The sequence below is a fragment of the Salvelinus namaycush genome, chromosome 2, assembly GCF_016432855.1.
Source record: "Salvelinus namaycush isolate Seneca chromosome 2, SaNama_1.0, whole genome shotgun sequence".
Lineage (NCBI taxonomy): Eukaryota > Metazoa > Chordata > Actinopteri > Salmoniformes > Salmonidae > Salvelinus > Salvelinus namaycush.
The window spans coordinates 9,167,583-9,191,814 of record NC_052308.1 but is presented as its reverse complement, the minus strand read 5'-3'; the positions used below and the strand labels follow the sequence as shown (position 1 = coordinate 9,191,814).

Sequence of the window (24,232 nt, the reverse complement as noted above, 5' to 3'; positions counted from 1 at the left end):
TCTGTCCACTACTTTTATACTTTTTGGTGAATGTAGTACAACTTCCGGAAACTTTTGGCATACTAAATATATCCATACTATGCCTCAATTTACATCACAAATAGTACAGTTAATGCGGTTAGTATTCGAACACAGCTATGGTCATTGGTCAGATTAAATTAACTCTCTGTTTAGGCTTACAGTCAGCAAATCAGAACTTTTTGCAGAGCAGTTATTATTAAGTTATTATTTCAAATAACTGGTGAAATAACTGGTGGTTGGGAGAGGGGGGAAAAAGATGTCCCTTTTTCTCTATGTTTTTTGGATGTTTGCGTATGGTAGGCTGAACCTGTATGTCCAAGTCAGCTGCCAACAAATGCCAGTAATATAGTTGGTTGACCCAATTAATATTGTCACCTTTGTAAAGATGAATGTGAAGCATGCAAGATACAGTTGCATCTGTTTCCCTCCAAATCTGTCTAGAAATAAGTGTGCATTTGCCTTGTCTAGCTCATTGCCTTGTTTATGAAAACTTGACAATATAAACAAATTCCCAAAAGAACAATCACAGATAAATCAAGCAAGCAAACAGGTATGCATTTCAGCACAATCTTTATATCCACAAAATTAATATTACATACTGTAAAATGTCTCATATCAGCCAGTGTAGTGCTGTAAACACAAAATAAATATGATTACATGTGAACTGCATATGCTTATTTGTACTGACAATTAAGTTAGATGTACATTATTATATATTGTTTTATCTTAACACATGGTTGAAAAGTCCTACCTTACAACTATTGCTTTAAATTGCAGTACCCTTCCATGGCCTAGGTCAGGGATGCTCAACTACTATTTGAGAAGGTCTGGTCACACACATTTCCTAGGTGGCTGGATGGATATTGTCATGTATTGGGATAGTAACAAACCACCTCACAACACATGGGATCCTAAACTGTTCACACACCTCTTGTTGGTTTAGAGAACATTTTACAGTTTTAAAGCAAATTTCCTGCAATTCTACACATTTTGCCATGTCTTATGAGTGTTCATATGATACTTTAATGACTCTACAAAATCAATGGAGACCCCCTGGGGGTTGAGGCACCTGGGCAAGTAATCTGGCTATGATAACTATAAGATTTAGATAGCTGGTTAGCCTAACATACATGAGCTAGCTAGTTGATCAACTGTATCAACCTGCATTATTACACACTTGGGGTTCCTTCTCTTAGTAATGAATTTCATTACAATAAAACTAGAACGGAAAGGTGAGAGGAAAAATCGTTCCCTTGGAGCACTCCAGTTGACAGAGTGCATTTAGCTTGGTGGCAGCATCACATTTTAGAGACCTTCTCCACTATGTTAAACTGAGGGTCTTGGAATCCAGCGTTGTTTGATCCCCTCTTCAGCTCTGACCCAGCCTTTTCATTTATCTCAGGTTCTGATGACTGCAGAAGTCACACAAAGACCACACCGGGAGACAGTTAACACAGAACATTTAATACAGCTGTAGGCTTACGGTATATATGAGAGAGAGAGAGAGAGAGAGAGAGAGAGAGAGAGAGAGAGAGAGAGAGAGAGAGAGAGAGAGAGAGAGAGAGAGAGAGAGAGAGAGAGAGAGAGAGAGAGAGAGAGAGAGAGAGAGAGAGAGAGAGAGAGAGAGAGAGAGAGAGAGAGAGAGAGAGAGAGAGAGAGAGAGAGAGAGAGAGAGAGAGAGAGAGAGAGAGAGAGAGAGAGAGAGAGAGAGAGAGAGAGAGAGAGAGAGAGAGAGAAGCTTTACCTCTGAGTCCTTGCCACAGCCAGCGCAGAATAGATCACTTCTCCTTACAAAGAGATCTGAGCTTAGCTTCTCCTGCTTGCAGCCACCTGGACAGACAACACAGGGAGACGTCACGTTTAACTAACTGCATAAAATATACATTTGAACCAGCCAAAGTCATTATGCCTAGTGCCAGGAATTTTTCCTTTAACAGACCTGACCAGGAACAACTAGCCCCAGAGTTAAGAGCTTAGCGGTTAAGAGCTTTGGGCCAGTAACCAAAAGGTTGCTGGTTTGAATCCCGAGCTGACTAGGTAAAAAATCTGTCTGTGCCCTTGAGCAAGACACTTAACCCTAATAGCTCCTGTAAGTGGCTCTGGATAAGAGTGTTTGCTAAATGACGTAAATGTCAAATGTAAAGTTTGTCCTGGTCAGGTCATGCAGTCAAAAATAATTAATATCATGCACTATGCTGTTAGGGTTGGAGCTAAAGGAGGTAGCCTCACCTGTGATAGCGCTTACCACCAAGCCCACGATCACAGTCACCAAAGTGCCCAGAAGACAGAAGTACAAGTAGGACAGGGAGTACCAAGAGTCTGCCAGAGCCGGACGGTCACTGTAACAACAAGATGAAGAGTCATACCTGAGCCCCCACTAATACAGTAGCCTTGCGCTAACACAATAGCCTTGTTAAATCAAATCAAATCTTATTTGTCACATACACGTTGTCATGACGTTGGCCTGGGGGTAGGTTTATGACAGTCATAAATACCTCTTCCTCCCTTTTTCCTCTCTCTACCCTACTGATGTGACATTTGAAAATCCTTTGGTTAACATAGAGATTTTGGGAACATCAGAAGGTGGGGGAAATGAACTATATTCTGGTAATCCGACCAATTGAACATATGCGGTGGTACTTAATGAATATGATGTCAGTTAGGTTGTCATCTGAGACATTCTCATCAATAATAGGAGGACATAAACTCTACAGTGGAAAGTCTGCACATTGTAGTTATCAGATTCACATGTAATTGTTGTTCAATTTAAATGTTTGAATATAAAATTATTGGTGAAGAGATGAAATGTAATTTTAGCTTCCAAATGAGAGATTTGGGTTTTCATAAGGTTAGGGCTCTGCTCAATCAGTGGCCCGCCCCTGTGAAGAAACATGGGTTATAAAACTTTTCAAACACGCCCTCCTCTCCCTTCCTATATAAAGCCTTGAACACAATATTACCTTCTGTTCCGAGGATGTGAGGACGACGGGCCATACGTTAAAAGGACTAACCTGTCAACTACAGAACTAAGCCAACCTCAGCGTGAGCTTTGGTTGCGAATGGTATGAACTTTGAACTCTTATTCACTACAGAAGTGATACCTCCTAGCTGTTGAGTTAGCAACAGCAGCTGCAAACGTGGGCTAGGAAAGGACAGACAGAGTATACTGTCTACCACACAACGCCGTTACTACAACGTATCCAATTTACCACCAGAGACATTCTTCAAAGGACAAAGGACTCGGTTGGGCAACACGGCCTTCCATCTACCACCAACCTACCGAAGCGCAGCTCAGAGTAAATATTTATTGCATTTTCCTTTTCCAAATGGGCGGTAATTTAGAATGCATAAGATACTGTATTTACGATAGAGACATCGCTTCTCCCTTTGTCTTCAGTCTTCCCGCTCTTTCACTCAAACCCAGCCCCCTTTTCTTTTGTGTAACCAGCTGTCATATCTGTTCCGTCCGCTAGGGACGTTTTTCTTTATGACGTAATTTGTAATCAAGGTATGATTAATTCTGTGTATATGTAATTCTGTGTGATTAGTTAGGTATTTAGTAAATAAATAATTAAACCCAATTTTGTATTGCTAATTCAACTTGTTAGCCAGGGTTCGTGAATAATTTACAACTTTCAGATGAGACTGAATTAAGTTGACGATTAATATTGACTGCTATTGATGTAAAATATTACTAGGTCTTTAAGAGTTTATTCGGAAGATAACAGCTCTATAAATATTATTTCGTGGTGCCCCGACTCTCTAGTTAAATACATTTACATGATTAGCTCAATCAGGTAATATTAATTACTGAGAAAGGATTTTATAGAATAGCATGTCATATCACTTAATCCGGCATAGCCAAAGACACGACAACGTTTAGCAGATGTTATTGCGAGTGTAGTAAAATGCTTGTGTTTCTAGCTCCAACAGCGCAGTAATATCTAACAACTCACAACAATACACACAACCTAAAAGTAAAATAATGGCATTAAGGACTATATAAATATTAGGACGAGCAATGTCAGTGTGTCAAAGACTAAAATACAGTAGAATACAGTATATAGATATGAGATGAGTAAAGCAAAAATATGTAAACATTATTAGAGTGACTATTGTTCCATTATTAAAATGGCCAGTGATTTCAAGTCTATGTATATGAGACAGTAGCGTCTAAGGTGCAGGTTTACGTAACCGGGTGGAGAGTCTGGAAGCAGTGGCTTGGGTGGTTGTTGTCCTTGATGATCTTTTTGGCCTTCCTGTGACATCGGGTGCTGTAGGTGTACTGGAGGGCAGATAGTTTTCCCACGGTGATGCGTTGGGAAGACCGCACCCGCCTCTGGAGAGCCCTGCGGTTTCAGGTGGTGCAGTTGCCATACCAGGCGGTGATACAGCCGAACAGGATGCTCTCAATTGTGTATTTGTAAAAGTTTGTGAGGGTTTTAGGTGCCAAGCCAAATGTCTTCAGCCTCCTGAGGATGAAGAGGCGCTGTTGCTTCTTCTTCACCACACTGTCTGTGTGGGTGGACCATTTCAGATCGTCAGTGATGTGTACACCGAGGGACTTGAAGCTTTTCACCTGCTCCACTGCGGTCCCGTTGATTTGGATAGGGGCGTGTCGTTTCCTACCTTCACCACCTGGGGGCGGCCCATCAGGAAGTCCAGGACCCAGTTGCAGAGTGTGGGGTTCAGACCCAGGGCACCAAGCTTAATGATGAGCTTGGAGGGTACTATGGTGTTGAATGCTGAGATATAGTCAATGAACAGCATTCTTTCATAGGTATTTCTCTTGTCCAGATGGGATAGAGCAGTGTGCAGTGCGAGGGCGAGTGTATCATCGGTGGATCTATTGGGGTGATAAGCAAATTGAAGTGGGTCTACGGTGTCAGGTAAGTTAGCCTTTCTAGGACACGCGTTCCGCTAGCGGAACCCCCCCCCCAACATTCCTCTGAAAAGGCAGCGCGCAAAATTCAAAAATATTTTTCCGAAATATTGAACTTTCACACATTAACAAGTCCAATACAGCAAATGAAAGATAAACATCTTGTTAATCTACCCATCGTGTCCGATTTTTTTAATGTTTTACAGCAAAAACACAACATTTATTTATGTTAGCTCACCACCAAATCCAAAAAACACACAGCCATTTTTCCCAGCAAAGTTGGCTTTCACAAAACCCAGAAATAGAGATAAAATTAACCACTAACCTTTAAACATCTTCATCAGATGACACTCATATGACATCATGTTACACAATACATTTATGTTTTGTTCGATAATGTGTCACGTTCTTTCAAAATCGAACCCAGAAGCAGACCAGGACAAGGAGAGTAGGAAGAAGGTGAGTATTTATTTACAAGTGAATATGAAGGTGTAGAAATATCCAGGTAGCGTAACGGGCAGCGGTGGTGAGTTGATGGGAGTGAATAGGTGGGTCCAAAGGAGTAGCGGAAGCCTCCGACGACCAGGCAGGAATGGGGTAAGTGATCCGGGTGAATAACTGAAGACAGAACAAACGGGGTTAAGTTTAAGGCAAGCAAGACGTACAAAACAACAAAACAAATACTATCAAGCTGGAGGCTGATACGCTGGCACAACATACTGTTTATGGCTAACGATCTGGCAGGGAATGGATGTCAGGTCCGGGCTTATGAAGAGGAGAGATGATGATCAGGACCAGGTGCACAGATAGCTGATGGGATACAGGTGCGGGTAATCTGAGATCTCCCAACTAGCTAAAACGCCCGGCAATCAGACAGGGTGCGTTCCAGGACACCGGAAAAACACTCCAGAACAGAACACAGGCAAAAACCAGACTCAAGAAACGGGATTCGTGACAGTACCCCCCCTCCGACGAACGCCACCGGGCGGACTACCCGGAGCGCCAGGGTGGAGGCGGTAGAAGTCACGAAGCAGGTCAGCGTCAAGGATCTGACGCCGAGGAATCCAACTCCTCTCCTCTGGACCATATCCTTCCCAATCCACTAGATACTGGAACCCTCGACCCCGCCGTCTTGAGTCCATGATGCGGCGCACCGTGTAGACAGGACCACCTCCGATCATCCGAGGAGGGGGAGGACGAGGAGGAGGGGGCAACAGAGGACTGAGGTAAACCGGCTTGAGGCAGGAGACATGAAAGGTGGGATGTACTCTAAGTGATGCAGGCAACTTGAGTCGGACCACCACCGGATTAATGATTCTCTCCACTACAAACGGACCAATGAACTTCGGTGACAGTTTCCTCGACTCAGTCCGTAGAGGAAGATCCCGTGTAGCTAACCAAACCTTATCTCCGACCGTATAAGCGGGGGCAGGAATACGGCGACGATTCGCCTGGATCTGATACCGGTCAGAAACTCTAAGGAGAGCCTTCCTGGCCCGATGCCAGGTCCGGTGGCAACGACGAATGTGGGTCTGGACGGAGGGGACCGAGAGATCCCTCTCCTGAGAAGGAAACAAGGGAGGTTGGTAACCGTACAGGCACTGGAAGGGAGACATCCCAGTAGCAGATGAAGGGAGAGTATTATGGGCATACTCGACCCAGGGTAATTGAGAGGACCAAGAGGTGGGATCAGAGGAAACAAGACAGCGCAGCGTGGACTCCATCTTCTGGTTGGCTCTCTCCGCCTGACCATTAGATTGGGGGTGAAATCCAGAAGTGAGACTGACTGTAGCTCCAATGGCCAAACAGAAGGATCTCCAGACAGCAGAGGTAAACTGAGGACCACGGTCAGAAACAATGTCACAGGGCAACCCGTGGACCCTGAAAACCTCCCTAACCAGGATCTCGGACGTCTCAGTGGCAGAAGGCAGCTTGGAGAGGGGGACAAAGTGAGCAAACTTGCTGAATCTGTCCACAATGGTCAGAATAACCGTGTTACCAACAGAAGAGGGCAACCCGGTGACAAAGTCCAGGGCCAGATGCGACCAAGGTCGCCGGGGAATAGGTAGGGGGTGAAGAAGCCCAGAGCTGGGCCGATTGGAACTCTTATTCTGCGCACAAACAGGACAAGCGGCAACAAACCTCCGGGTATCTTCTCCCATGGCAGGCCACCAAAATCGTCTGCGCAGTAACGCCATAGTCCGAGCAACGCCAGGGTGACAAGCTATCTTGCTGGCGTGGGACCACTGAAGGACAGCAGAGCGGACCGACTCAGGCACGAACAACCGACCGGGTGGACCGTTACCGGGCCCGGGCTGCGTCCGAAGGGCCGCCATCACATCCTCCTCAATCCTCCATGTAACGGCTCCCACGACAACATTCTGGGGAATAATCGTCTCAGTCTTGGCCCCACTCTCCTCCGTCTTGGAGAACATCCGGGACAGGGCGTCCGCCTTCCCGTTCTTCGACCCAGGTCGGAACGTCAGGGAAAAATTGAAGCGTCCAAAAAACAAAGCCCACCTGGCCTGACGGGAGTTGAGACGTTTAGCCGATTGCACGTAAGCCAGATTCTTGTGGTCAGTCCAGACCACAAACGGTTGCTCCGCTCCCTCCAACCAGTGACGCCACTCCTCCAAGGCAAGCTTCACAGCGAGAAGCTCCCGGTTACCCACATCGTAGTTTCTTTCAGCTGGAGAAAGACGACAAGAGTAGAAGGCGCAGGGATGGAGTTTACCGTCAGTGGAGCTACGCTGGGACAGGATGGCGCCCACCCCCACATCAGACGCGTCCACCTCAACAACAAACTGACGGGAAGTGTCAGGTTGAGAGAGAATCGGGGCGTTGGTGAATCGGCTCTTCAAGTCCAGAAATGCTCGGTCTGCCTCAGGAGTCCAACAGAAATCTCTGGTGCAAGACGTCAGGGCAGTTAAAGGGACGGCCACCCGGCTGTAATCACGGATAAACCTCCGATAGAAGTTCGCAAACCCCAGGAATCTCTGGAGCTGCAATCTCGTACCGGGCTGGGCCCAATCCCGAACCGCCCGAACCTTCTCTTGGTCCATCATGATCTCTCCCCTGGAGATGATGTACCCGAGGAAGGACGTCGTGTGGGCGTGAAAATCACACTTCTCAGCCTTCACGAACAGACGGTTCTCCAATAACCGCTGCAAGACCTGCTTGACATGCAGGACGTGGCTAGAAAGCTCCCTCGAGAAGATGAGGATATCATCCAGGTAAACGAACACAAAAATACCAATCATATCTCTCAGAACATCATTCACCATACTTTGGAACACAGCAGGAGCGTTGGTCAGGCCAAACGGCATCACCTGGTACTCGAAATGTCCCATAGGAGTATTGAACCCAGTCAACCACTCGTCCCCCTCTTTGATCCGAACCAAATGATAAGCATTACGTAGGTCAAGCTTCGTAAAAACCGTAGCACCCTGTAAAGAGTCGAAAGCAGAGCTCATCAAGGGCAGGGGATACTTGTTCTTAACCGTAATATCATTCAACCCCCGATAATCAATACATGGTCGAAGAGAGCCATCCTTCTTACTCACAAAAAAGAATCCTGCTCCCAGAGGTGATGACGAGGGGCGAATGAGACCTGCAGCTAGAGATTCCTTGATGTAGGTCTCCAAGGCTTCACGTTCAGGTCGAGAGATACTGTATAACCGTCCCTTGGGAAAGGCAGCTCCAGGGAACAAATTAATCGCACAGTCATAAGGTCGATGGGGAGGAAGGGACAGAGCCTTCTGCTTACTGAATACTTCACCCAACTCGTGATATGTTTCTGGAACCAGGGACAAATCAGGAGGAGCAGAGTCACTGACCTGACTGGGAACAGCAGGAGAACAGGCAGTCCTAAGGCAGTTAGCATGACACTCAATGCTCCAACTAGTTACCTTACCCGTCACCCAATCAAACGAGGGATTGTGTTCCTTCAGCCAGGGGTAACCAAGAACCAGAGGAACATGAGGCGAGGACAGAATGAGGAAGGAGATAAACTCTGAATGATTCCCCGACAACAACATCTTAACCGGTTCAGTCCTCATCGTAATCCGTGCCAGACTACTGCCGTTCAGAGTGGTTGCTTCAATGGCTTCCGGCAATTGCTCCTTGGAAAGCCCCAGCTGTTCCACCAAGTCGGCATCAATAAAGCTGCCATCGGCACCTGAATCGATAAAAGCGTTCATCTCTAAGCTCTGATCCTTATTCATAAGGGTCGCAGGAAAACGGGGTCTGACAGGGTTCTTGAGAGGTTGAAACTGGCTCGCAAAAATTCCTCCCATAACTAGCGAGCCGGGCAGTTTAACGGGCGCTGTGGACAAGCGGAGATGTAATGTCCCGAGCTACCACAGTAGAGGCAGCTGTTGGTCTCACGTCTACGTTGGCGCTCCTCCTTAGTTAGCCCGTGTCGCCCCACTTGCATTGGTTCAGGATCTGGTGGCAAGACCCCTCCACTAATCCCGTGTGGGGAAGCATGATCAACACGTTCTGGTCCATTTCCTGAACCAAATGGTAACCGAGTTGCTGATTGATTGGACGGCCCCCACTGCTTCTCCCTCCTTCTCTCTCGGACTCTATTATCTACCCGAATAGCTAAAGTGACCAAGCTGTCTAGGTCACTAGGCTCTGGATAGGATATCAGCTCGTCCTTGAGTTGCTCCGACAACCCCTGGTAAAAAGCCGCTTGTAGTGACTCCTCATTCCAACCACTCTCCACAGCCAATGTCCTGAATTCGATCATAAAGTCTGCCACACTGCGAGCTCCTTGGCGAAGAGTGAACAAACGTTTAGCTGCGTCCTTACCTCGGACAGGATGGTCAAAAAGCTTTCTCATCTCCGCCGTGAACTCCTGGTATGAAGCCATGCAGGTGTCCGGTCGTTCCCAAACGGCTGAAGCCCATTCCAGAGCTCTACCACGCAGCAGTTCAATCACGAAAGCTATCCTAGCCTTATCTGTGGCGTAAGAGTAGGGCTGTAGATCAAAAACTAAGCCACACTGCATAAGAAATGAACGGCATCTTCCGAAATCCCCCTCGTACTTATCAGGCGTCGGAACCTTGGGCTCACGGAAGGAAACCTCTCCAGAATCGGCAGGTGAGATGGGTGAAACAGGTGGTGGATGTCCCGCCGGCAACCTGAGCTGATCCTGGATATTCGTCAAGCTAGCAGATAAGTTCCGGACTGAACCCGCTATCTCCTGTAGCGCCGTGTTGTGTTGTTCCAATATCTTCCCCTGCTGGGTAACGGCATGGCAAACGGGGTCCAGGTCCGCTGGGTTCATCCTTGGCCGGATCGTTCTGTCACGTTCTTTCAAAATCGAACCCAGAAGCAGACCAGGACAAGGAGAGTAGGAAGAAGGTGAGTATTTATTTACAAGTGAATATGAAGGTGTAGAAATATCCAGGTAGCGTAACGGGCAGCGGTGGTGAGTTGATGGGAGTGAATAGGTGGGTCCAAAGGAGTAGCGGAAGCCTCCGACGACCAGGCAGGAATGGGGTAAGTGATCCGGGTGAATAACTGAAGACAGAACAAACGGGGTTAAGTTTAAGGCAAGCAAGACGTACAAAACAACAAAACAAATACTATCAAGCTGGAGGCTGATACGCTGGCACAACATACTGTTTATGGCTAACGATCCGGCAGGGAATGGATGTCAGGTCCGGGCTTATGAAGAGGAGAGATGATGATCAGGACCAGGTGCACAGATAGCTGATGGGATACAGGTGCGGGTAATCTGAGATCTCCCAACTAGCTAAAACGCCCGGCAACCAGACAGGGTGCGTTCCAGGACACCGGAAAAACACTCCAGAACAGAACACAGGCAAAAACCAGACTCAGGAAACGGGATTCGTGACATAATGTGCATATTTATATCCACAAATCTCGGTTTACATTGGCGCCATGTTCAGGAATGCCTCCAAAATATCCGGAGTAATTACAGAGAGCCATGTCAAATAACAGAAATACTCATCATAAACTTTGATGAAAGATACATGTTTTACATATAATTAAAGATGCAACCGCTGTGTCAGATTTTAAAAAAACTTTAGTAAAAAGCACACCATGCAATAATCTGAGACGGCGCTCAGATAGAAACAACATTTCTCCGCCATGTTGGAGTCAACAGAAATACGAAATTACACCATAAATATTCCCTTACCTTTGATGATCTTTCATCAGAATGCAGTGCCAGGAATCCTAGTTCCACAATAAATCGTTGTTTTGTTCGATAATGTCCATTACTTATGTCAAATTAGCAACTTTAGCTAGCATGTGTAGTACACGTGTCCAAACACTTGCGCAAGTGAACGCAAACGTCGGACGAAAACTTCAAAAAGTTATATTACAAGTCGAATAAACTGGTCAAACTTAGTTGAGAATCAATCTTCAGGATGTTGTTATCATATATATCCAATAACGTCCCAACCGGAGCATTTCTTCATGTCTGTAAAAGTAATGGCACACATGCTCATTCCATGACTAGCGTGCGTGACCAGCAACTGGCAATCTGCCAGACCAGTGACTGAAACACCTCCCATCCGGTCCCACATCACACTAGAGGCTTCATTCCACGTTCTACTGACTGTTGACATCTAGTGGAAGGCGTATGAAGTGCAAACAGATCCATAAATTACAGGGATTTGAATAGGCGATGACTTTCACATCGACCCTTTTCAGAATTTTCACTTCCTGTTTGGAAGTTTGCCTGCCATATGAGTTCTGTTATACTCACAGACATAATTCAAACAGTTTTATAAACTTCAGAGTGTTTTCTATCCAATAGTAATAATAATATGCATATATTATCATCTGGGACAGAGTAGGAGGCCGTTCAATTTGGGCACCAATTCATCCAAAAGTGAAAATGCTGCCCCCTATCCCTAAAAAGTTAGAGGTGATATGATCCTTAACTAGCCTCTCAAAGCACTTCATGATGAGAGAAGTGAGTGCTACGGGGAGATAGTAATTTAGTTCAGTTACCTTTGCTTTTTTGGGAACAGGAACAATGGTGGACATCTTGAAGCAAGTGGGGACAGCAGACTGGGATAGGGAGAGATTGACTATGTCCTCAAACACTCAAGCCAGCTGGTCTAGGCCGGCAGCCTTGCGAGGGATAACACGCATAAATCTCTTACTCACTTCGGCCACAGAGAAGGAGAGCCCACAGTCCTTGATAGCGGTCCGCGTCGGTGGCACTGTGTTATCCTCAAAGCGGGCGAAGAAGGTGTTTAGCTTGTCCGGAAGCAAGACATCGGTGTCCGTGACGTGGCTGGTTTTCCCTTTGTAGTCCGTGGTTGTCTGTAGACCCTGCCACATACGTCTCGTGTCTGAGCCATTGAATTGCGACTCCACTTTGTCTCTATACTGATGTTTTGACTGTTTGATTGCCTTACAAAGGGAATAACCACACTGTTTGCATTCTGCCATATTCCCAATCACCTTGCCATGGTTAAATGCGGTGGTTCGCGCTTTCAGTTTTGCTGCCATCTATGCACGGTTTCTGGTTAATGTAGGTTGTAATAGTCACAGTGGGTACAACATCTCCTATACACTTCCTGATAAACTCAGTCACCATATCAGTATATTCGTCAATGTTATTCTCAGAGGCTACCCGGAACATATCCCAGTCCGGGTGATCAAAGCAATCTTGAAACGTGGATTGTGATTTGTCAGACCAGCATTGAATAATCCTTAGCACGGGTACTTCCTGTTTGAGTTTCTGCTAATAGGAAGGGAGGAGAAAAATGGAGTCGTTATCAGATTTGCAGAAGGGAGGGCAGGGGAGGGCCTTGTAGGCATCCCGGAAGATGGAGTAGCAGTGGTCGATTGTTTTAGCAGCACGAGTACTACAGTCAATGTGTTGATAGAACTTCGGTAGTGTTTTCCTCAAATGTGCTTTGTTAAAATCCCCAGCTACAATAAATGCTGCCTCAGGTTATGTGGTTTCCAGTTTGCATAAAGTCCAGTGAAGTTCTTTGAGGGCCGTCGTGGTATCAGCTTGAGGGGGAATATACACCTCTGTGACTATAACTGAAGAGAATTCTCTTGGGAGGTAATACGGTCGGCATTTGATTGTGAGGTATTCTAGGTTGGGTGAACAAAAGGACTTAAGTTTCTGTATGTTATCACAATCACACCATTTGTGGTTAATCATGAAACATACACCCCCGCCTTTCTTCTTCCCGGGGAGAGTTCTTTAATCCTGTCGATGCGATATACTGAGAACCCAGCTAGCTGAGAACCCTGAGCTCGTCTAATTTGTTGTCCAGAGACTGAACATTAGCGAGTAATATACTTGGATGCGGTGGATGGTGTGCGCGCCTCCTGAGTCGGACTAGAAGTCCACTCCGAATACCTCTTCTCGTCGGCTGTGTTTTGGATCAGCCTCTGGAATCAATTAATTTGCCCTGGGGGGTACGAACAAAGAATCCAATTCGGGAAAGTCGTATTCCCGGTCATAATGCTGGTGAGTTACCGCCACTCTGATATTCAAAAGTTCTTTCCGGGTCTATGTAATAATACAAAACATTTCCTGGGATAATAATGTAAGAAATAACACAAAAAAAAATGAAATACTACAAAGTTGCTTATTAGCTAGAAGCAGAGCTGCCCTATCTGTCGGCGCCATCTTGTGAAACCAGACTGACCGCTGCATTGACGTTTTCATTCAGTGAAACAGAATGTGAGCTCGCAACATCAGGCTGGTTCAACAAGGCTGCTAACCCATAGTTAGCTATAAGCACCATAGGACTCTGGAATAAAGTTGTGCACTATATGTGGAATAGGGTGACTTTGAAGACAGTGATTATAAAGTGACTGTGAGTAACTCACTCAGGCAGAGGGGTCAGTGTTACTGCACTGGTCCATGGGGCCAGGGTGGTGTAGTTCAGGTCCTGTGTGCGGTTACAGCCTGCCACACTGATTGGCAGGGGGTTGGTCTTATCAGCTAAGGGTGGGTATATCTGAGCTCCAATCCCCACCCACAGGGTAATAACAAGGCCCGCAATCAGCCCTGTGAGTCCCCCCTGCAATGCACAAGGAAGCCGTCTCAGTCTCACCCATAACGATCATTAAAGGTCATTATATTGTCTAACGTTGTTTTGTATTCAACAACCAAAATCTTTGTATGTCAGAACATTTATAGTGTTACTGGTTAGTATTATATCTTTGAGTAAATTAGTAAATCATTCTTTAAGTATGAATAATGAAAGTGATATGAATAAGATGTGGGATACCTACTGTTGAGTTTGCTGTGCGCCAGAACATGCCTAAGAGGTAAAGCCCAAGAAGAGGGCCACTGATCATTCCAAATATGGACAGGGCTGCCTGAAAAGAGACAACGTTAGAGACATAAAGTAGAGGTGACAACTACCAGACAGCAGGTGGCGATATGGAGTCACTTCTGATTATAGTTTTCCTACCTGTAGAATGCTCCCCATCAGTGAAGCTATTGCAGCCATCCCAATGCACAAAAATCCGAAGAAAACACCTGAAATAGGTGCAAAGGTAATTAAATATTCCATACACATTTCATGATTATAAATATATTTCAATGCAAAGTATTTTTCCATGCAAAGTATTTTTCCATGCAAAGTATTGACATATAATGTACATACCTCGGCAAATATCAAACTGACCTTAATTTGTGTGACATTACTATTTGAATGAACCAACATATAATTGTGCTAGTCTTACACAGTGTTTTGTGTGAAACTCACTGAGGCCCATGTTCATCCAGGTCACCTGTTTATCTGTCAGGTTTTTGTACACTGGCCTGATGAAGTCCTCTACAGTGACAGCCACCAGCGCATTGATGCTGGAGGATACAGTACTGAAACAGACGCATTGACAATAGATGAGGCAAAGAGAAAGAGGAGGAATTGCCCTTTGTCTGCAGGGAACTTATGGTTAAACACATTCATTGGTAGGTTAGTTGTAAAAGTAGTGGAAGATAGCATGCATTTGTTAGTGTATACCAGCCATACGCAATAGGCGAACCGCGGTCTGGTTCCGGATCCAGAATGGGAGGGGGTTGAGAGGTAGGGGTTTGTTACTATGCCGATAAGTGACTATATCTATCCAGATCTTTGCCACCTGGAAGATTTGTGTCAGCGGACCTTCTCTATTTGGGTTCCCCTGGAGAATACTCACCTCAGTGTACCACTGTATGCTGCCGCAACAAACAACCCAGGGACTCCAGGATAGGCTGCCAGGATGTCCATTACCAGGTATGGAAGCAGCTTGTTTACACACACACACACACACACACACACACACACACACACACACACACACACACACACACACACACACACACACACACACACACACACACACACACACACACACACACACACACACACACACACACACACACACACACACACACACACACACACTATTAATCCCACACACAGTCCTGTCCAATTCACACATACATATTAATACACACTTGTACATGTGTGAAATAGGACAAATATAAGCACCCACCCACTAACATTCAATAACACTGCCATAGTGCAGCACTGTCCATGCCTGTGTAAGAGCCATAGCTGTCTTACATTTACTGACCTGATCAAGTGCCCCTACATCACCATTAGTGAGTGGATCACAGTTTTTGTAAATGGAGTACATGGTGAGGCCGGAGAACACTGCTAAGCTCACAGTCACCCAGAGACCAATCATATTCACATACAGTGACCTGAGGGTTTCAAAGAAAGCCAACATGAAACAAACACTCATATTGCTATTCTTCATTCACAGCTTTTCCTGTATGTTATGACTGTGGAAGGTAGGAGTGCCACTCACAGTTTGGCTTGAGTTAGGGTTTTGCAGGAGATGTAACGCTGCACCTGTGACTGGTTGATGGAGTAGATGGATGCCCACATCACACTGCCACCAACCACGATCGTCCAGAACGTGTGACGCTTCAAAGGGTCCGGATCAAAACTGCATTAGAAGGTATTAAAGTGAAAATGCTCAGCTAACTATGAGGAGTCATACTGTGGTGGTAATTAATCCCTGCATGACGTGTGGACATTTTACTTACTCAAAAAGGTTGAGCCTGCCTCCTTGGTAGCAGTCATCCCAGATCTTCCCCAGACCTCCCTGGATGACAGCCCCCCTGGCAATGACGGCCACGAAGCCTGCTAACATGATCACCATCTGAAACACGTCTGTCCATATGACCGCCTTCAGACCTCCCTGAGAACCACAATGCAACATGGAGTCAGGGGAAGGAAGGTATGGTGCAACCTCATGTGCACCAAAGAGGTTTGTTCATGTGTAGGTTTAAGTGTGTTCCCTGACCCTGTGACCTGACCAGGAAAAAACTGGACCCTACAGTAGTAATTGCCCATAACTGGGGCTGAGAGTTTTCCCTGCATGAACATGTCATGGGGTCAGGAAAAACTCCTGGCCCCGGGCAAAGACTTTTTTCTGTAATGAGTCTGAAGCGAAGGATATACTGCTTTGTCGAGACAAGGCCCAAATCCCTGTCATCTGCATGAAGAAAAGACAGAGAAAATGGGGGGAGGAGGGCGGGGTGCCTTGTAAGAATTAGCCGACGAGTAGGTAAACCACCAGTACCACCACTACCCTATTATTGGCCAACGTGCAATCATTGGGAAACAAACTGGACGATCTACGATTAAGACTATCTTACCAACGGGACAATAAAAACTGTAATATTTTATGTTTCACAGAGACGTGGTTAAACGACGAAATGGATAATATAGATCTGGCTGGCTTCTCCCTGTGTCACGTCTGCTCCTGCTCCTCCCCTCCGGCGTACGACGTCGCCAGAGTACTAACCACCGGTCCTGGGATTCATCATTACGCACAGCTGGCATTCATTATTACGCGCACCTATGAATCATTACACCCTGCATCAGCAGGACAGAGCAGATATGTCTGGTAAGACGAGGGGCGGGGGGTGGGGGTGTTTGTCTATTTGTCAATAACTGCTGGTGCGCGATTTCTAATATTTAAAAAGTCTCGAGTTATTGCTCGCCTGAGGTAGAGTATCTCATGATAAGCTGTAAACCACACTATCGACCAAGAGAGTTCTCATCTATATTATTCGTAGCCGTCTATTTACCACCACAAACCGATGCTTGCACTAAGACCACGAGCCGTATAAGGCCATAAGCAAACAAGAAAATGCTCATCCAGAAGTGGCGCTCCTAGTTGCCGGGGACTTTAATGCATGCAAACTAAATTCCATTTTATCTCATTTCTACCAGCATGTCACATGTGATAGCATAGACTGGAATATGTTCCAGGATTCATCCAATGACATTGAGGAGTATACCACCTCAGCTTCATCAATAAGTGCATCGACAACGTCGACCCGACAGTGACTGTACGTACATATCCCAACCAGAAGCCATGGATTACAGACAACATTTGCACAGAGCTAAAGGCTAGAGCTGCCACTTTCAAGGAGCGGGACACTAATCCGGACGCTTATAAGAAATCTTGCTATGCCCTCACACGAAACATCAAACAGGCAAAGTGTCAATACAGGACTAAGATTGAATCCTACTACACCGGCTCTGACTCTCGTCGGATGTGGCAAGGCTTACAAACTATTAAGGACTACAAAAGGAAACCCAGACGTGAGCTGCCCAGTGATGCCAGCCTACCAGACGAGATAAATGCTTTGTATGCTCGCTTTGAGGCATGCAACACTGAAGCATGTAAGGGAGCACCAGCTGTTCCGGACGACTGTGTGATCACGCTCTCCGTAGCCAATGTGAGCAAGATCTTTAAACAGGTCAACATTCACAAAGCCATGGGGCCAGACGGATTACCAGGACGTGTACACAAAGCATGCGCGGACCAACTGGCAAGTGTCTTCACTGACATTTTCAACCTCTCCCTGACCGAGTCTGTAACATCTACATCTTTCAAACAGACCACCATAGTCCCTGTTCCCAAGATAGCGAAGGTAACCTGCCTAAATGATTACCGCCCCGTAGCACTCACGTCCGTAGCCATGAAGTGCTTTGAAGGACTGGTCATGGCTCACATCAACACCCTAGACCCACTTCCAACAGATCCACAGATGACGCAATCTCAATCGCACTCCACACTGCCCTTCCCCACCTGGACAAAAGGACCACCTATGTGAGAATACTGTTCCTTGACTACAGCTCAGCGTTCAACACCATCATACCCTCAAAGCTCATCACTAAGCTAAGGACCCTGTTACTAAACACCTCCCTCTGCAACTGGATTCTGGACTTCCTAACGAGCCACCCCCAGGTGGTAAGGGTAGACAACAGCACATCTGCCACACTAATCCTCAACACTGGGACCCCTCAGGGGTGCATGCTTAGTCCCCTCCTGTACTCCCTGATCACCCATGACTGCGTGTGGCCAAGCGCGACTCCAACACCATCATTAAGTTTGTTGACGACACAACAGTGGTAGGCCTGATCACTGACAATGATGAGACAATCTATTGGGAAGAGGTCAAAGACCTGGCATTGTGGTGCCAGGAAAACAACCTCTCCCTCAATGTGAGCAAGACAGAGGAGCTGATCGTGGACTATAGGAAAAGGAGGCCCAAACAGGCCCGCATTAACATCAACGGGGCTGTAGTGTAGCGGGTCGAGAGTTTCAAGCACAGTCACTTTAAAAATTACCTCGACTAACCTGTACCACTGCGCATTGACTCGGTACCCCTTGTATATTACAGGGGGTACCATTATTATTATGTCATTTTATTTTGTTACTTCTGGATTTTTTTTTTCTTTTTTACTTTAGTTTATTTAGTAAATATTTTCTTAACTCTATTTCTTGAACTGCCTTATTGGTTAAGGGCTTGTAAGTAAGCATTTCAGGGCTTCTACGTAAGCATAAGGTTGTATTCGGCGCATGTGACAATACAATTTGATTTGATTTAATGTCTACTTGTTAAAAATTTCTTATTGTAAATGTAATTGTTTGTAATATATTTTAAGCTCTGTGTTGGACCCGAGGAAGATTAGCTGACGTTATGGTGTCAGCTAATTGGGATCCTAATAAGTATTCAATATTAAAATGTGTATTGTCATAGCGTGAAGGAGTTGATTGCTGATTGGTGAGTGAGATCAGATGAACCACTGACCAGGGTGCAGTAGATGATGCACACCACCCCAGTGGCCACCAGCACTCCCCAGAGGTTCAGCCCTGTGACTGAAACACACACAAGTACAGACCCATTTACACAGCATTTCCAAATAATACTCTACAACTGTTTCCATGAGCTGAAACAAATAGATAAACGCAACATGTAAAGTGTTGGTCACATCTTTCATGAGCTGAAATAAAAGCTCCCAAAAATGTTCAATATGCACGAAAAGCTCTCCGCAAATTTGTTTACATCCCTGTTAGTGAGCATTTCTTCTTTGCCAAGATAATCCATCCACCTGACAGGTGTAGCATATCAAGAAGCTGATTAAACAGCATGATCATTACACAGGTGCACCTTGTGCTGGGGGCAATAAAAGGCTACTCTAAGTGCAGTTTTGTCACAAAACACAATGCCACAGATCAGGGAGTGTGCAATTGGTATGGTGGCTGCAGGAATGTCCACCAGAGCGGTTGCCAGAGAATTTACTGTTAATTTCTCTACCATAAGCCGCCTTAAACTTCATTTTATAGAATTTGGCTTTACATCCAACCGGCCTCACAACCACAGACCACGTGTGTTGCGTTGTGTGGGCGAGCGGTTCGCTATTGTCAACATCGTGAACAGTGTGCCCCATGGTGGTGGTGGGGTTATAGTATGGGCAGTCATAAGCTATGGACAACGAACACAATTGCATTTTATCGATGGGAGGCCCATTCTTTTTAAGGTATCTGTGACCAACAGATGCATATCAGTATTCTCAGTCATGTCAAATCCATAGATTAAGGCCTAATGAATTTAATTCAATTGACTGTTTTCCTTATGAACTTTAACTCAGTAAAATCTTTGAAATTGTTGCATGTTGCGTTTATATTTTTGTTCAGTATAGATACATATGCATTCTCTGTGATATTATCACTTAGCCTAACGACATCTGCATATCCTCTTTCGTGCTGAATCAATTGATAAGCAATTAGACAATATCTTTATTGGCAGATCGCAGACCAATTTAATTAGCTAAAGATTTATCATCAGTTTGGTCCAGAGATTGACCTTGTGTCAACACTCAGATAATAATATTATTTTGATTCATTTAAGGAACATTACAGAGATACTTTGCATATGACTTACTTTGATTGAGAGCAAGAGCTGGGGCGTAGATGACCATACCAGTGTACAGGGCCTGAAACAAAATCAGCCATTAGTTGATGGATGTAAACATATGCTTAATGCACATTCATAAAGCGGAATGTTTACCTTAGATGCCCAGATGGCTTCCTGAAATCAGGCAGTGGAAAAAAGGACAAGGGCAGATTGCCATTTTTTGTAGTTATTGCATTATTGAGATTTTTGTTTCCACCATATCCTTTGGAAAACATTAGCTTCATTAAGATCTACCCTTTTGCCCCATTTTCATGATGTTAACTGAATATTTACCGTTTGTATGATGTACATGGTGGTCCCGATCACCCGAATCAACTTGTTGAAACGCATCTCTAGATACTAGAGAGAAAATAAACATTTCAGTCAAACCTGGCCTGATTTCATTGGCTTTTTACACTTGTAAATCTTTTTTCCTAGTCAGGAAGTGATGATGAAGAAAGATTCATAGACTTTTCAATAGTCTGTCTATCTGCAGGTCTACAGCTGTTTTGTTCAAGTCATAAATGGTTGCAGGTTGATGTTTATTGGGATGAATCTTGTCCTGGAGGCAGATCTGAGCGATTTCCACTGGATGTGCCAGCTGCAGCCAAAATTGGCTATATATATTGTAAAAGATTATGAAAACAAACATTTGCTCTAAGGTTAGCATTAGGCATAAGGTTAGCAGTGTGGTTAAGGTTATTGTTAGGTTTAAAATCAGATTTTATGACTTTGTGTCAATGCCAGCCAGTGAATACCCTGCAGAGCTGCCTTCAGTACATGACTCATCCCAATAAATGCCAACCTGCTAAATGGTTGCTTGGTGCACAAAACTAATTAAATACCTGTAATTACTTTTATGGCAACTAGTCACATATTTTTAGGAGGTAAAGTCCTCAGATGCTGAATGTAACAGGTGTAACATCTTGGCACCCCTCCTGGACTAGATTGTTTTCACTGATCACTGATTAATTATTAGTTAAATTACAACTGCTGGGGGCCACCCGAGTGGCGCAGCGGTCTAAGGCTGCGTTACTACAGATCCTGGTTCGATACCGGGCTGTGTCGCAGCCGGCCGTGACCGGGAGACCCATGAGGCGACACACAATTGCCCCAGCGTCGTCCGGGTTAAGGGAGGGTTTGGGCGGCCGGGATGTCCTTGTCCCATCGCGCTCTAGCGACTCCTGTGGCTTGCCAAACGCATGGACGCTGACACAGTCGCCAGGTGTACAGTGTTTCCTCCGACACATTGGTACGGCTGGCTTCTAAGTTAAGTATGCATTGTGTCAAGAAACAGTGCGGCTTGGCGGGGTTGTGTTTCGGAGGACGCACGGCTCTCGACCTTTGCCTCTCCCGAATCCGTACGGGAGTTGCAGCGATGGGACAAGACCGTAACTACCAATTGGGGAGAAAAATGAGTATAAAAATACAAAAAACTAAAAATACAACTGCTGGACATTTTAGGGCAAACCCTCTCATCTTCACCCCCCTACCTATCATCTTAATTCATTCCCCTGTACCTTTATCTCAATCCACCTTGCTTGCACTTGCTGTTTGACCGTTACAATGGGCCCAAAGGAATCATCAAGCTATTTGCACCTCAAATGTTTTAATGTATTTGACATACTGTATATGTATTTGACCCAGGTGGGTCTGACCCAGCCTGGTATATCTTACAGTACCTCGTAGGTGCTGGTGATGCCCAGGCGGTAGAAGAGAGGGACGAAGATTTCAGCGGTGATGATGGACATGATGGCATAGGAGATGCCAAATATCCAGAAGGCCGCCCCAAACCGATAGGCCTCTGCTGGAGTGCCGATCACGGTGATGCCAGACATGAAGCTGGCAGTGAGGGACATGGCGACGGGCACCGCTGTCATCTGACGGCCCCCCAGCAGAAACTCATCGCTGCTGGTGTTCTTGCGGCCCCGGATGGCTTGGAACAGGCCGATGCCGGCCGCCCCCAGGACTGTGCCCACAAACACCACATAGTCCCACACAGAGAACGAGGCCACTGGGCCCCCTGTACCCGTCGTCATGGTTAATGAGTACAGAAGAGATCCCTCCGGCAGAGACCAACACTTATCTAATCTTCACTATCTAACCACTTTCACCCACTGGTCGCCACTTAGATCTTACAGGTTGAATGTTAGGCAATGTTGCTAATGTTTAATTTCCTTTCTTTCCAATGCACACTATTTTTCCTATTTACAATTTAATCAGATAAATGGTATGTGAATTACAGAACAGGTGTAGCATTGATATTTAACTTTCACTAAGTAGAGAAGGAATGTTTGATTTGATCAAGAATGTCAAAATAAATACATTTTGTTCAAATTGAGTCCAACCTTTTTTCAGTATTCCAAGAAAACAAAACAATAGCAAATAAATTCTCAGTCAACTAGATAAGCACCTCAGAAATGTATTAATGCAGATAAAATGTTGGGATTATTGCAGTTCTTTGACACTTACAATAGACATCCACAATTGAAAGAAACATCCTTATACAAACGTACTAGAATTCCAAGAACAAATGTCCAATATTCCTATTTGTTAAGTCTACCGTATTTGTTGAGGTTGAATAAAGTTGAGAATGACTAGAAATGCATTCTCCTGTTAGGCAAGACTTCCTTGTGTGGTCCCCTTATCCTAACAAAAGCGTGGAAGAACACAGTCTTGGTGTCAGCTAACCATAAACACACCTTTAGTTAATCATCACCCAAGGACAAAATATACAGAATTCACTCCACTGCCTACCAAGATTCTAAAACGGAATGATCATTATATCTGACTTGATGAATTGGGTTTGGCCCGCCTTCCGATCTACAATTAAATAGAACGGTTGGTATAGTTCTAGTGGTAGAACACCATGTATGGTCAGCCTGACACAGTTGTGACTTTCAAAGCATGAAAAGGGTTCTCCAACAAGAAATCCTCCAGTACTTATGGACTCCAAGACCAGATTGCTCAACATTTGACTGATTAGACTTTCCAGAGAAGCAGTCAGCTTTGAGAAAAATAGATCAGCCATAGATCAGCCATTCCATTCCATTGCACGAGTCAGTACGTTGGAAAAACAATTCTAGTACATATAGATATAAGCACTTGTAGAAAGAGAAGACAATGTCCAGTTTTTAGGAACATATGGATACTGAATCACTCAAGGACTCAAACTGTAATGCTCCTATCCACAGATTGCATTCATTTCAGTAACATTTGTTTTAGTGTGAAATGTTGGATAGGGCACCATCAAAAAAAAGTCCTCTCAGTTATAACCTTACACGAATATGAGAGACAGGGATAATCCTCTCTACAATCATTAACTTCAAATGAAAACACTTGGAGATAAGGGACCATCCAGGATTGGTGTAAAACTGTTGGACGGCTGGATATCTGTTCCCATGGATGCAGTAGATTATTACATGTTCTGGAAGGCAGCATAGAGGGCTTACTACATGCCAATCAAGCACGTAGATTTTACAGTTAGGTTACATTTATTTAAGATTGTGTAAAAAGAAAACAAGGAGAAAGCCAACATGGCATTTGGACATTGGGACAGACAAATAGACTTGGTATAATATGAAAGATTTCAGATGAAAATAAGCCTGATAGAACAGGGAGACCTGACATCTGAAAGCTACCCACTGGGCACATGTCAGTTCAACTTCTACTGTCTTAGAACTCTTTTGGAACGTTTTTTTCTTCGGCTGTCCCCATAGGAGAACTCTTTTTGGTTCCAGGTAGAACCATTTTGGGTTCCATGTAGAACCCTCTGTGAAAAGGGTTCTACCTTGAACCAAAAGATTTCTACCTGGAAACAAAAAGGGTTCTCCTCTGGAGACAGACCAATAACCCTTTTAGGTTCTAGATAGTGTCGTTTTGATTTACATTTGGTTGAGTTGTCAACTAACGTGAATTCAATGTGAAATCAACCAAAAATGTCACCCTGTCATTGGATTTAGGTTAAAGATTGTTTGAAAAAAATACAAAATTCATAGTTTTCCACATTGATTTGGTCGAAATGAGGTGGAAACACCGTTGATTCAACCAGTTAG

The 24,232-nt window shown here is 44.9% G+C and overlaps 1 protein-coding gene across 1 annotated transcript; it reads right to left on the bottom strand.

Annotated features, from left to right (window-relative positions):
* Window positions 1-588: 588 nt before the first annotated feature.
* On the bottom strand, window positions 589-23,939 carry LOC120058577 (sodium-coupled monocarboxylate transporter 1-like). Its single transcript, XM_039007372.1, has 15 exons — window positions 21,860-23,939; window positions 20,472-20,537; window positions 20,166-20,217; window positions 19,032-19,099; window positions 15,966-16,120; window positions 15,725-15,865; window positions 15,488-15,617; window positions 15,068-15,156; window positions 14,635-14,747; window positions 14,338-14,405; window positions 14,156-14,242; window positions 13,748-13,941; window positions 2,251-2,360; window positions 1,766-1,851; window positions 589-1,433 (listed from the first exon to the last, which is right to left on the bottom strand). The coding sequence occupies exons 1-15, from the start codon at window positions 22,214-22,216 to the stop codon at window positions 1,320-1,322; spliced, it is 1,830 nt and encodes a 609-aa protein (XP_038863300.1). The 5' UTR covers window positions 22,217-23,939; the 3' UTR covers window positions 589-1,319.
* Between the last annotated feature and the right edge of the window lie 293 nt (window positions 23,940-24,232).